At 32.2% G+C, this 14962-nt stretch overlaps 1 protein-coding gene across 15 annotated transcripts in view; it reads left to right on the forward strand.

Annotated features, from left to right (window-relative positions):
• LOC127698684 (serum paraoxonase/arylesterase 1-like) overlaps positions 1–13319 on the forward strand; it is a 244324-nt gene extending 231005 nt beyond the window's left edge. For 11 of the 15 annotated variants that reach the window (XM_052202288.1, XM_052202307.1, XM_052202304.1 and 8 more), the window contains exons 6-9: positions 2176–2376; positions 5670–5751; positions 7511–7642; positions 8874–13319. In XM_052202288.1, the coding sequence (XP_052058248.1) occupies positions 2176–2376; positions 5670–5751; positions 7511–7642; positions 8874–9044 (586 nt within the window). In that variant the 3' untranslated portion in view covers positions 9045–13319. The remainder of the gene's footprint in view (positions 1–2175; positions 2377–5669; positions 5752–7510; positions 7643–8873) is intronic. The other 4 variants (XM_052202294.1, XM_052202292.1, XM_052202290.1 and 1 more) reach the window with 3 other exon arrangements.
• Positions 13320–14962: the final 1643 nt, after the last annotated feature.

The following is a 14962-nucleotide window of genomic DNA, read 5'->3' on the forward strand; positions in this document are numbered from 1 at the left end:
TTTTTATACATTGTGACTTCGATGGAGAGTTGTCTTATTGGCACTCATACCATATCTTCTTATTTATATTAAACACAGTCTGGGTTTCCTTGAATCTTTCAAACTTTCAATCCTTATGGCATTGAGAACTTTCTGATTTACTTCATGATTTAATTGATGTGTTGGGGTTTCCCTGAGCAAAATATGAACATAACCATATTTGCAAACTTGAAAAATGAGGTAGGCATTTTGTTTATGAAACTCCTCCTTTTACAGTAGATAACGGTGGCCGAGAGGTTTAAGTAATTTATCTACTGTATCACTAATCTGTCAACAATTTTCATCATATTGATATTGTAAAATATCAGCTGCTCGACACAATATGAAGCCTTTATCTCGTTCGCTGTGCTCACTTGAAAAAAGGTTCATATTGTGACTTGCAGCTGATGTTTCACAATATCAATATGCAGGCAACCAGATAATCGATTTATCGGATTGTATTTGTGTATTTTGCATGATAGACAAGTGCTTTTCTTTGTTTCACCAGCAAACCTGAAGATGACGTGATAAGTTCGGATCAAACTTATCAACGTTGGTTCATTCATTATAACATCTGTGATATGTCCGTGGTCAAAGTTATTTAGTCCAGGTTTAACGTATTTGGCGTCACAAAGCTGTGATATGCAATTTTGTGAAGAGCTGAGCAGAGTGATACTGACAGTGGGAACATCGATAAGAGATCTTACACGGTTTTTTTCTTGCAAATTTGACACAATGTCAGGTTTGATATGCACTCTCTAAATATGCAAAATATACCTTCATGACTTACCTTTCAATTTATTTTAGTTTGATTTTTGGATGTTTGAGGTAAAACTAAACAAAAAACATATTTCAATACTTTTCCACATACAATAACTCAGTGTCAAGCAGAAAGAGATGTTTTTTGTCAAAGTACTTCATGTTTATAGTTACAGAATAAAGATTGAATGTTATAAAATTTTTGTGAAGTCCTATAACTATTGGTAGCAGAAATTTGTACACTATTTTCACACCACTACAAATACATACATGTAGAATAATGACATTTTTGTTTTTGATACTGACTTATCAAGCAGACCTTCTAGGGTGAGGTGATATTCGAGCTGATGAAGTCAGTATAAAAAAATTAAAATACTATTATTCTTTGTATTAGCATTTTGTTTTAACTGTATGTTTTTTTGGTTGCATATAATAAAATAGTTTGTAAAACTATGTTTATTCGTACAAAAATGTTGTGATCATTGTTTGGTTTTTTGAATGAAGTTGCGTGCACTTCATTGATAAATTGATGCGGATTGGACATACATATGTGACGTTGTTGCACTGATACATGACGTCATTGCCTGATATTTTCCAGTATCAAAACCTGTCCATGATCTAAAAAATATTAGGCAGTAAGATCAAAAGCAAAATGTACAAATTGCCGATTCATACCTGTCAACCTCTGAAACTGAAAATGCAGGTCATGACTTGCATTGAAGAAGAAAATGTCAGGTCATAATGCGTACAAACTTTTTTCGGTTCACTTTTAGTATTTAGAGTTTTTGTTTATATACCAAAACATATACCGGTACATGTACTACTGAGTATCCTGTATTTATTAATTATATTAATATTTATCATTAATTAAATATCTTTCTAAAGCAATGCCCTGTTATTGTTTTATTCACGCTACTTTTTATTGATGAATGTCATAAACCCCAGCTAAACATGTAATTAGAAATCAATTATAGCTAATATAGCTCCTATACACAGGAGGAAGATAAATAGAAAGAAGTTAGTGTGTTTCCTTTTAGTGCAATATCTAGAGCATATGGATTTGATTTAAAACTTTGACATTTAAATGATAACAAAGATTATTCTCTCCAACAGAAATGAATTAAAAGGTTCAAATTGTTTTAAAATTATTTTTATAGGATAATTGATATTTGCAAACGGCAAATCTTTTAATCAGATTTTAATGCTGGAGATCCCATTTTCATGCAAATATACCCCTGTACTTCTAAACTTTATTGGAATGAATGTCATGAATTGGAATTAATTGATGATGCCTTAACCTACATTGAAATATATACAAACGTCAAGAACTATTTCTCAATTTAAATGTATACATGTATATCATTAGGTTTAGTATAAATCCTTTTAATTTTATTTCAGTGTAAATGATGTAGCAATGGACAGTGAAAATAGTTTTTACTTCACAAATTCTGCCTACAGTAGGAATCAATTACTCTCCGTATTAGAGATTTCCATACCATTAGCCTATGCAAATCTGATATATTATGATGGAAGAGCATACCACAAACAATACGATGGATTTGTGCTTATAAATGGTCTGATATTATCACATGATCAAAAGTAAGAAAAACAATTTTTAATTTTGTTGATAAGATATACAGTGAAATCTGTTTGAAGAGACGATGCACTTAAGCGAGAGCAAACAAATGAGGTGGTCTTTTAATACTGTGAGTGAGGTTAAATTTATATGAAATGCACTACAGAAGGATCTAAAATTAACGGCCTTTTAATGCAGGTTTTTGCTTAATACAGGTGGTCTATTAAGCTGGTTTGACTGTAACTTTTTGTACTAGATAAACATTAATCAAGTGAAGTAACTGCATTAATTAAGGGAACACTTCAAACCATCATATTAATATTTTGGTATGATTTCATTTAGATGTTGATTTGTACTTGCAAACCAAGTCAGAATAAAGTTCTTCGCCGATTGCAGCCTGATACGACCGCAGAGGTCGAACCCTGAACAGTTGGGGCAAGTTTGGACACAATATTCAAGCTAATACTGTGTGAATTTGGGTTGTGATCAAATTTTTGACATTATATAGGTTTCTGACACAAAATAAATGTGGTCAAAGATCTTAAAAAATTGAAATGGGACATTTAATTTACCTAGTATGGTCTGATATCCAAAATCTAACAACATGGTTAGATTCAGCATATAAAAAACACCACAAAATTTAATTTTAGTTGAAATCAAACAAAGTTTAATTTTGGACCCTTCAAACCTTAATATGGACTAATTTGAAAACAGGGCCCAAAATAATAAATCTAAATGCACAATAAGATTCAGCATGTCATATAGCCGCAATAATTCAGTTTTTGATGAAATCAAACAAAGTTTAATTTTGGACCCTTTGGAACTCAATGTAGACCAATTTAAAAATTGGGCCCAATATCCCAAATAGTAATACAAGGCTAGAACCCCCAAAAATTAACGACTTTAAATTAATCCCATTGAAATTGGTTAAAAGATTTGTATTTATTTTCAATTGAAGATTTCTTGCTATTGCACAGTACTGTGCTGTTGCACAATACTTAGTTAATCTGTTATATATAATAATTTACACCCCCTGTTTGGTGCGTATCTCCTGCTATATCAGTATTTGTTGCTTTTATATATATATAGGACTCTAAAGTGCGATGGTCAATCTAAAGTGCGATGGTCTACGCTAAAGTACGATGGTGTCTCACGCTAAAGTGCGATGGTTGTTTGATTGCTAAAGTACGATGGTATATCACGCTAAAGTGCGATGGGCCAAAAGGTAAAGTTAGAGGGCCTAAAATGTTAAAGTACATGGATGTTAAAAAATAGTCTTTTTGCAAAAGCTAGTATGCTAAGGTATAACATATGTGACAGGCTTTATAATTTACCGGTAGGCTTAAGCGATTGTTTCTAAATTTAGAAGACCTACCATGTAATAATTGCTTAAAGGGTAATTTAGGTATCACAAAATACTATATTTCCTGTAAATGAATTTTTAACAATTCGGGCGTATGAAATATTTGGATAATTGGTGTAGCTTGCCGTTCACACAGTCTATCACTAATGTGAACACCTCCCCTTACATTCGTCATTGTAAATTACAATTACAAAATCGTTCATTGTCGGAATATGTAACATTTATTTGTTTAAGCTTTAATTCAAATGAGAGAGAGAGGCAATGTTCTCCGAGCTTTCTCCTTTTTCGTAGTGAGTACAAATGCATTATATATTTTCCTACAATGTACAAACTAATGTTTTAGCCGACAACTTATAATTTACGCATGAAAACATGTACCTTTATTTTACCGACGTTACTTTTCAATAAAATCGACAATATTTTAACGGGGACCGCAAAGTAAACTGCAAGTTACATAAACAATGATTTAAATGTATCCGTTTGCTTCCAATAGAAGCAGGATACAGGATAATTATGCTGTGAACGTCATAATCCAACTACGTTTTTACGTCTTTACTTTCGCGGACCATCGGACTTTAGCGTATGGAGGCATCGTAATTTAGCGCAGACCATCGCACTTTAGCGTGACCATCGTACTTTAGCGTCCCCATCGTACTTTAGAGTCATACATATATAAATCAGAAATAATCAATGGAAAAATGGAAAATTTTTGGGAAAAAAAAACCCCAAAAAATCATGAAAAAAAAAATCCTCCAAAAAATTTGTCCCTCCCCAAAATAAAATTTTTTTAAAAAAAATTTGAAATCTTGAAAAATCTTGAAGAAAAAAGTATGAACCCCCCCAAAAAAAATCCCCCCCTAAAAAAAAAATTTCCAAAAATTAGAAATTTAAAAATAAGATGTTTAGTTTGCTCTGTTACCATGGAAGGTCAATTATATAACATGCTGTTTTCATTTTTTATTTGGTCTAAAGAATCCTGTAAGGTGTTCATTTCCATCTCACAGGTGTCAAATGACCTTGACAACATTTTTCATCGCTTATTTATAAAATTTTAGTTTCTATGCAAGTTTAAACCATGAAGTCAGAGATTTTCTACATATTATTCAGTCATTACCAATAAAGCAGGCTTGAGGGATATTACATACCTCAAGAAGACGTTTTCACGAGACGTGACATAATGCAGATTAGGGGTTTGATAAAGCATTAGAAACCGTGACTGATATTGATATCATCATGGATGGCTTATACAGCACGATTGTCATTGATTTTATTACACATACAATTTACTTGTTTTTTCTAATTAATATATCATAAAAGCATATATTATGAATTTGTAGATTTACAGTAACACACTAAGAAATTCCAGCAAACTAGGAAAATACTGCTTTTATTTTATTATTGGGACATAGATGCACTGAATCTATGCTAAGTTGGTCCTTTCTTAAATTATCCGTTGATAAATTTAGAAATTATAAAGAAACAAAAGTTCCAATTGACTTTAGAAAGATATGGCTATTACTTAAGGCCCCATTAAGTGTATAGCTCTTGATTAGTGTGGTTCATTGTTTATGTACCGGTATGTGGCTTTCAAATTTTTGGCGATGAGCGTTCCTGATGAAGGTAAATCCAGAAAAGCGCTTTGAACACATAAAATTGATTAAGTGTTATTTTCATTTTGTCATAGCTCTGACTTGTAGTACCACTGGTTCCAGGTTTGATCTATTTTAGTGCATCAGAAATATTAAATCCAGTTCTACTTAAAAATACGGACAAATGACCGTTGCAATTTCAAACTTATGTGTAGAATGCATCACTGAAAAGAAGTTTGTTCCATGTCTTGAAAACACTGCAGCCATTCCCAAATATCTATTACTCCTTTTTGCAAAATTTTAGTCTGTCTTCAGACATTTCAAAATTTACTGTACTTTTCCTAATTTGTCTTTCTTTTTTCAGGTATCTGTACACGGGAGAAACAATCCCTCAGAGATTTCATACTTTTACAAGACAGAAAAATGGAACACTTAGTAGATACCAGGTACGTGATTCTTTTCAGATTGGTCACATGATCACTGATTTATTTGAATTGACTGTAAATTCAGAAATTTTTGTGAGGTTTTTAATAATGTGAATAATACAACTGGGTGAGTATCGCAATAATTAGAACACACATTCTCAAATCTGATGCATATATAAATGTATGCAGATGATTTTGAAATTGCAATAATCAACAATTTTTGTCCATTCTTCGCCCTGATAAATGCACATAATAATTTGATTATTTCTGAATTTACAGTAATGATATTATGGACTGTTTGTCAGCTTTGAGTTGGACAACATTTTAAATATGAATGATTTCATAGCATGGTTTGACAAAAATTTACATTTTCTAGGATTTTATTCATATTTGGTACAGGAAATCATATATCTGTAGGAAAAAACTGTAATTAGAATAAATAGATTTAGTAGATTCTTTTACTTGATTCTTTTCAGATTGGTCACATGGTCACTGAGTTAATTGAATATACTGTAAATTCAGAAATTATTGCGGTTTTTAATGATGTGACAATTTTTATCTCAGTTGCCCTCAAGGAGCTGTTCTTGTAACATTCTGTTGTCTTCACGGGGTGTTTTAACTTTTGAAACCACATGGTTAGTTAGAACCAATTTTTGTCAAAACCCGTAGTGTTTGGAGTTTTAAAATTGCATTTGGTCTTTCTCCATCAACCAATATGACCTTCATTTCTGAAAGTTAGAAAAAACGATGACAAAAAGTGAGTTTTAAAAAATCAAAAAAGGTAGTATAAATCTATAGCTTTCAAACTTGGTAAATTATACATTGATGGTTCATTGTATTAGAAATTAAAGTAAATGACAAAACACCATAAAAAAATGACCGCTACTGTTACTGAAAAATAAATTGACAAACATTTCTATAAAAAAAACCTTCTGAAAATCATGTAACTGTCAGTTTTTTCAATATTTTTGCAAAATGACATAGATTAAAATGTAATCATTGGTTGAGGATTCCAATGCCTGTCATATGTGTGTTCTACTGTTATTTGAAAACAAACCAAGTTGATGTCAAATTTAATGAAATTTTTTTGGAAAACCATTTAGTCCTAAAAATTTCTTTTTACCAGTCTTTATTTCATTTGGTTTTTTGTTTGTACTGATGTGACAGCCATGTTCAGCAGTGGTTTATAGGGTGTAAACAGAATTCATAAATTCATTTGTGTATCATTTCACTAAAGACTGGTAAAAAGAAGCTTCTTTTTACCAGTCTTCAGTGAAATAGACTCCTTTTTACCAGCCTTTAGTGAAATGATACACAAATGAATTTATGAAATCTGTTTACACCCTATAAACCACTGTTGAACATGGCTGTCACATCAGTACAAACAAAAAACCAAATGAAATATTCTGAAAAATGCAATCTAGGTCCAATTGCTTCATTTAATGTATAATGTTTACCTGTCTGTGCATCCCTCTGTCCATCCTGTATCAGATTAAAGTTTTGGTTTAAGGTATTTTAATTTAGTAACAGCAACTTGAAACTTATAGAACATATGTTCATAATGAAATGAACTATTTAATTTAGATGTCAAGTTACTGTTTTGACACCGATTTTGTTGTTCACTGAACATAGAAATGTGATAATACGAGTGGGGTTCCTATGGACACTTATTCTTGTTTTAAAAAGATATTAAGATAATGAAAATGAATGAATTTTATGTGTCTTAAATAAACGCTTGTTTTTTTTCTGTAATATATATTGATAAATGTTTTGTTTTTAGGAATTTAATGCAAAAACAGCATTAGACAACCCAACTTTAGATAAAGATGGTAATGTTCTAGTTGGTTCTCACCCAATACTATGGCAACTTATGGCACATTTAGATAATCCAGAAACACCAGCTTCTTCACAGGTAATCTTTAATGTGTGGAAGGTTCAATGAAATACTTTTTATACGCTCGTTTACGGAACATATTATGGTATACTGTACCGTTGTCTGTCCGTCCGTCGTCAACATGTCGGACAAAAACTCAAAAACTCTTTAAACAATTTGCATGAATCTTTGGTGAATTGTTTGAATCTATTGATGTAAGCTCCCTTTCGATTTTTATAAATTTGAAATTCTACATTTTGAGTTTTGGGGTTTTATTCATTAAAAAGGGGGATTTTCCAGTTTTCGGACAATTACTCAAAAATACTTTGAGCAGTTTTCATGAAATTTTGGTGAATTGTTTTTATCTATTGAAGTAAGCTCCCTTTCAATCTTTATAAATTTTGGATTTTACGTTTCGAGTTGTGGGATTTTATTCATAAAAAAGGGGGATTTTCCAGTTTTGGACAATACCTCAAAAGTGCTTTGAGCAAGTATCATGAAACTTTGGTGACTGGTTTATATCTATAAGAATAACCTCCCTTATGTTTTTTTTATAAATTTCTGATATGACATTGAGGAGTTATGGAATTCTATTCGTTGAAAAAGCGACGGGCGTATCATGCGCCGATGGCGCAGCTCTTAATTTTAAAATATCTGGATATCACATACAGCTAATGTACATGAAAAATCTGGACACATCTAAATGGTTTTTCATGTTCAGATAATACGTTGATATGAATTAAAGGGGAAGCAATGCAAACATCAATCAGACAATAACCAAAGCATGCAAAATACAACATACAGTCTAAAATCATAGTCAAGCATCTTTACAAGACCAACTCTTAGTTGCCCTGAGTTTAGACAAGTAAAGATTTAATATCTACATCAATAAAAAAAAATTAACCATTTTTACACAAGAAAATCACAGACTATTTACCATGTGTACAAACAAGAATATTTCAATTATTTAAAAATTCTAGGAATTCATTGTTTAATCACTTTCTTAGTTATGATCATGCTAAAACATTACTGGTATTTCAGAATCGTCCAAATATGTCATCCATATTCATTCAATATCCAGTAATTGTCAGTTGACTCCTTCTAGGATGTATTGTCCTTAAATTATGATTTTTTATCCTGCCAAATTGATTAATGATTTTAAATTTCATGTTTTGCTAAGTGAGGGGTTAAGGCTCCTCAGAGCCTCTAGTTAATTAATGCCTTATGTACACAATACCGATTCATCCAAGTAATGATTTATTATTTCCAGGTTATTAAACTTCACATGAAAGATGGAGTGGTGACCAAGATGACAGAAGTTTTCAGTGATAATGGTCATACATTGTATGGATCATCAGTGGCCTCCTTGTATAAGGATGCCATGTTGGTAGGAACAGTATACCACAAGTTGATGTATTGTGAAGTACGTTACATTGATTGATTGTGATGCTTTATTTATCCATGCAAGTCATGACTAAATAATAGTCCTAATGTTTGAAACTTGCTCATGAAGATAATTTAAAAAGTAATTCTATTTTGTAACTAAACTCAGAGACATATATATGTGTCTGCTGAAACATATATTATTTGCAAAACCATAGAATTAGATATAGGACATAATTTAATAAAACTTAGAACATCTTATATACATTATATTTTGATATAGCCAATTCCTAAATGAGTACCTGGAAATCCTTGATGATCTTTTATTAAGAACAGTAGCTGTCATTTGAATACTGAGTTAAATACAAGTCTACACCTTGTCTTTTAAGTGTAATCTTGTTATTGGCTAGTTTAACTTTTGTACTATGAACAAACTAGAACTGATATTATTGTTTTGCTTGTTATATAATTGGTTGTTCAGCTTTGAACATTAACTCTTACTATACAGGCTACTATTTTGAAGGGTTGTGTACCATTTTAACAATTTTAGTTATATGCCTCCTATATGGATGTGCAGTTTCAGTTGGTAGCTTGTTTAGTTTCAAAGGAGCCTACATTATTTCTGATGATTTTCAGCAATTTGATAATTTTTAAACATAGGCTACCAGGAAACGACAATTTTGAAGGATTGGATTGTAACTTTTTTTTAGTCACATGAGAAGTTATGTAGAAATTTGGAAAATTTTTAAAATATGAAAAAATATATCTGCTTTAAATCGTTGGAATGGCTACATCTGGTTAGAGGACCAGGCCTTGCAGTCATAAAACTTTCATGCATGATTATTGTACTCAGACTCAGAAATCAACCAATCAAAATACTAGATTTGGTGTTTCAAGCACAAGTTTTGTACTCTGAGTACAGAGTAAAGTTTTATGACCGAGAGCCCAGGTCTACTAATTATTATGAATACTAATTTTGGCAATTTTTGAACTGCATAGACGTTTAAATGCTAGTACAACAGTGGAATTCTGAAGTTTATAATCATGTTAACAGAAACCATATTTGATAATTTTTCATATTTGAAGCTACATCTCACTTCAGGGAAGATATTTGTTTGATGATGGATCACTTTTGTTTCTGTTTTGGTTGCAGCATTGAGTGATCAGTATATTTTTCTGATTCAGCCATGCTGGATCTATGTGATCACTCCGGATTTGGAGATGGTGCAAAATTCTAAGTTGAAGACATGTCATGAAAATAATTATGTGTTTCTACGACTTGCAGAAACTTTATACTCCATTTTAATCATCAACTGCCAACTTTTAAAATGGTATTTGTCCTTGAATCAAGAAAATGTTGGGCGAACAACTTCTTTATTTTAGATATACACTTGCATATAGTTCCTCATGTAAATCAAAATTTAGATTAAATTGCCATTTATTAATGTGGAAAATGTGATTTATCAAACTTAGGCAGTTGATCTAAGAATAATGAAAGTGTCTTATCAGTATATTATGTTCCTGTAAGTCATTGAATAAAATTTGGTTCAAGATGTGTATTGATATCAAAGTTGATTCCCACACTTTTTTGAAATGCTATTATTCCCATTCTTGCATTAGGCAAATGAGATTATTGATACAATACTAGTATGATAGACAGCTGCTACGATTTTCAAACAATTACACTGAAAGGTGTACGTATTAATCGAATTAAACTCCAGTCAAATGCAGTCTTAATTGACAGTTATATTAATATATCATGACAGTTGATAATCATACTGGTATTGAGGTCAAGAATTTATGTATTCAATTTATTACACATTTAACTGAAAACAAATTATCTTTAAATCAATAGCAATAAACATAATTGCAGAACTCTTACCTGAGCATTTTTTGCAAAAGATTTATAAGTATATTCCTAAAAAAAAATTATCAAAAGTATGGTTAGAAAAAATGTCAGAATAGCTACAAAATTGGCTGAATATCAACATCCATGATGTTTTGATTCATGTAAAAGACTGACCAATATTATATGGTTTACTAAACATGGAAATAAAGTAGTGCGAGTGGAAAATGGTGTCCTGCATATGGGCACATATTTTTGTTTCAGTGCTTGTTTTTCTTCTTTTTGTTTTTAATTCTGACAAATTGTTATAGATACTATTACATTTATTCAATTTACATGTGTTTTAGTATACATATTTTTTATTTTGTGCTTTATTAGTGCTCAATGCTAAGACATCGCTTCCATATTCTTATGTATAATTAAATGCATCTCATATAGCAAGTAATGTTTGGTATATTATTATATTATGTATAAAACTTCTATCAGAGACCATTTGCAAAGGGAATTTTGTCCTTAGAGCATTAAAAGAATTAAATTTGGGTAAGAGCAAACAATGAAACATTTAGGGTGGTTGTAGCAGGCTGGTTGGAGGAATCAGTTTACTAAAACAGAATGATTGGTAACCTAATATAAGTCACAAGATTGTTCAACTTTAAAGAATATTGTATTACAAACAACTCAGAGTTTTGGTCAAAACCTACAAATAGTAAAAGTGAAAGTTGTGAAAAAATATTACCACATTATGAATTATGACATTAACATTGAACTTTAGATCGTGATAAACATTCTATTTTGCTTAAATGTTTACTTTGATACAATGTTAAATTCTCTAAATGTGTTGTTTCTTACAATTTTAGTGATTTTTAACATTTAGTGACTGGAAAGGCCACAACAAAATTAATTGTGAAGGCAACTTGCTTCTTAATGTGGAAGTATAGAAGTGTTTCACTGTTTATACACATATTGTGCCTGTTGACTTTACAAGCTGTCCTGTACTATTTAAATTTGAAATAAATTCTATATAATATATAATATGAATGTATCCAAATAATAACAGAAGGTTTTTGCTTTTATCTATTCACAGTTAAGGAATTTTTTAAAGAAAAGAATTAATGTAAATATCATGAAATTTCAAATTAAGGAATGTAAAGAGGCTTAATTTTTGTAGTTACATTAGCGTAATCGCTTATCATGGCTAGCTGAGGGATACAATCAAGTCCAATCCGAAGATCAGGTTACCCGATTGTAACCATTAGCCTCAATAGATGTATCCTGCTTTTGTGGCATTATTTTCCTGCATTTATTTTTTATCTCACCTTTCTAAGGAACATGTGAGCTTTTGTCATCACTTGGCGTCCGTCGTCGTCGTCCGCAGTAGTCGTCGACCGCCGTCGTCGTTTTACACAATTTGTTTATCATGTTTTCTAACTTTAAAAAATCGTCTCCTCTGAAACTACTGAACCAAATTAAACCAAACTTTAGCTGAATGATTTTTAGGTTATCTAGAATGAATTTTATGTTTTATTTTCTGTTTCCTCAGAAAACATGGCCGCCATGGCTAAAGATAGAACATAGGGTAAAATGCAGTTTTTGACTTATATCTAAAAAAACTGAAGCATTTAGATCAAATCAGACAGGAAGTTAAAGTTTTCATTAGGTCAAGGTCTACCTGCCCTGAATTTATCAGCCAAATCGGGTATCCGATTTTTAGGTTATTGCCCCTGAATTGATGATTTTCAGGAAATTTTTCAGTTTTCTGTTATTACCTTGAATATTATTATAGATAAAGGTAAACTGTAAACTTCAAAAATATTCAGCAAAGTAAGATCTACGAATAAGTTTAACTTGACTAAAATTGCCAATTGACCCCTTAAGGAGTTATTGCCCTTTAAACTTGGGCTGAATGAGTTTCAGAGTATCTAGTATAAGTTTTGTATTTTATTTCCTTGTACGTCACGAAACATAACCTCAATGGCTAAAATGGAACACAGGGGTAAAACGCATTTTTTGCTTTTGAAGAAAATATGACAGATACAAAGAACATTTAAATGGCATTTTTAAGCCACTCATTAATATATATTGAAAAACAAAAGTAATCATGGATGAAACATTTAAGCAAAAAATTACAGGTGAGTGATTCAGGCTCTTGAGAGCCTCTTGTCTTTACAGATGCTTATTTCATTTGTATACATAAAAAGCTTTTTTAATAGATTTATAGTTATTTTTTATGAGTTTTTACACTACTTTTTGATCATCAAAGTTTTTTATAAATTGTTTGTGATTATAAAAATTGCCATGACTAAAGTGATTGTTTTCCTTTGTGTATTTTATAGATTTTACTTATTTTGTTTCAGCAATAATCCAGGGTAGTTATGTTAGTGAATACATTTGGTTAAATCGCATAATTTAAACATAATTGTTTAGATATATGATGAGAGTTATATAGGAAAACATATACATTTGAAAATAAAAGCATACTTGTTTTAATTTCTTTAGTACAAAAATCAGACCTAGTCAATAGTCTCTAAGATCCTTGTGTGAAAATATTGCATGATTTAAAAAGCCAAATATTCTAATCTGACATTGATCTAATTCACACTGCAGAAGTGTGATTTAGTTTTCAGGATAGGATAAGTAGGATAAATTGTTCATTTCATGCTCCCAAGGCCAGGTTTAGTATCAAGGATTGGATCTGATCCTAAGTTTATTTGCAAGACAGGTATGAGATTTTATATGTAAATTTGTTAGTGAGTTCATGACTTCTAAATCTTGACACATTTCATTGGACCTTGACGTCATGTGGCAAATGTTCGTCTGACATGAAGTTGGCATTGGCGTTATACTTATGCTACAGTGGCCAGGTTACATTTGAATTTACCGACCGTGCGAAACCCTCATGGGTAGTCAAGGTCGTGAAATGTCCCCATAGTAGTAGGTTACGTTTTCAGGATAAGGTCAACCCCAGGGATTGACTGGTATAGAAAGAATGTTCACCTGGACTTTTTCCCTTTGCTAAGGGAGGGGTCCGTTTGGCTGTGTGTGATGTATAAGTATGCAGCCATGTCCGATCGAAATGTGGACGTTAAATCCAAAGCGTTGTGTAGAGGGAGTGTCCCGCCTAAAATAAAACCTTGCAAACATTATTTAGTGTACGTAGTTGGCCTGAAGCGAGTCTAAAGGTCTGCCCCTCTTCAACATATCCTCATTTCTAGTGGCAGCCAAACTTTCCTTAAAGGCTCAAGCTCATTCCAATCGGCTTACCTTGCAGAACCTACCTATTGTAATAATTGTTTCGGCAGTAAAACCCTTGCAAAAGTTGGGTATTTGTTTGGTTGGGCGGGATTTATCGTTAAATCCGATGAGGGAGTGCTATGTTTAAATAACCCTTTCAAGAACTTTGAGGGTCTGTATGTGGCCTTTATAAGCGTCTTTAGTTCTGCCACTATTCAACATACCTAATATCCAGTGGTAGTTTCCCGCCCTTCATTCCGGTCAGCCTACCTTGCAGAACCTATATATCGTAACAATTGTTTATTAATCTTGCTAAAGTTTGGCGTCCATTTGGCCGTGAAGGATGTATAAGTACGCGGTCACGTCCGAATGGAATGGTGACGTTAAAACCGATGCCTCAGATTGCAACACTCTCTGCGCGTGACAGAACTCGCGTTAAAACACCAAGAGAGTCCGTAGGTGGCCTGTTGCAAGAATAAAGCGCTGCCTCCATCTTGATTTCCCGCACTTCATTCCCAGCGGTCCCCTACCTACCTGTCGTAATAATTGTTTATTTGTGCTCGTCCTGAATATGTATGATTTATTTGCCACTGGACGTTAAGCAACCAGCAATCAATCAATCAGGATTAGGTCTGTTCCTCGGTGCATGTGGAAACACTGTAAGAAGACCGCCTGACATGTCATGTGGGCATGACCATATTTTGAAGCTGCATTGGCTAGGTTAATTTTCAGTAGGAATAGGCCAGAGACATATAATTACTATTGGTTTACTATTAATGGCCTCTTTTCACAAAAGGAATTATAGTAAGAACAAGTCGGTGAGATGTGGTATGTAAATTAGCCGTATAAGGACTATATGTACACCCCGAGTCGGACATATGTTATTATAGAGATTTCCA

Source organism: Mytilus californianus, unplaced genomic scaffold (assembly GCF_021869535.1).
Source record: "Mytilus californianus isolate M0D057914Y unplaced genomic scaffold, xbMytCali1.0.p SCAF_4, whole genome shotgun sequence".
Lineage (NCBI taxonomy): Eukaryota > Metazoa > Mollusca > Bivalvia > Mytilida > Mytilidae > Mytilus > Mytilus californianus.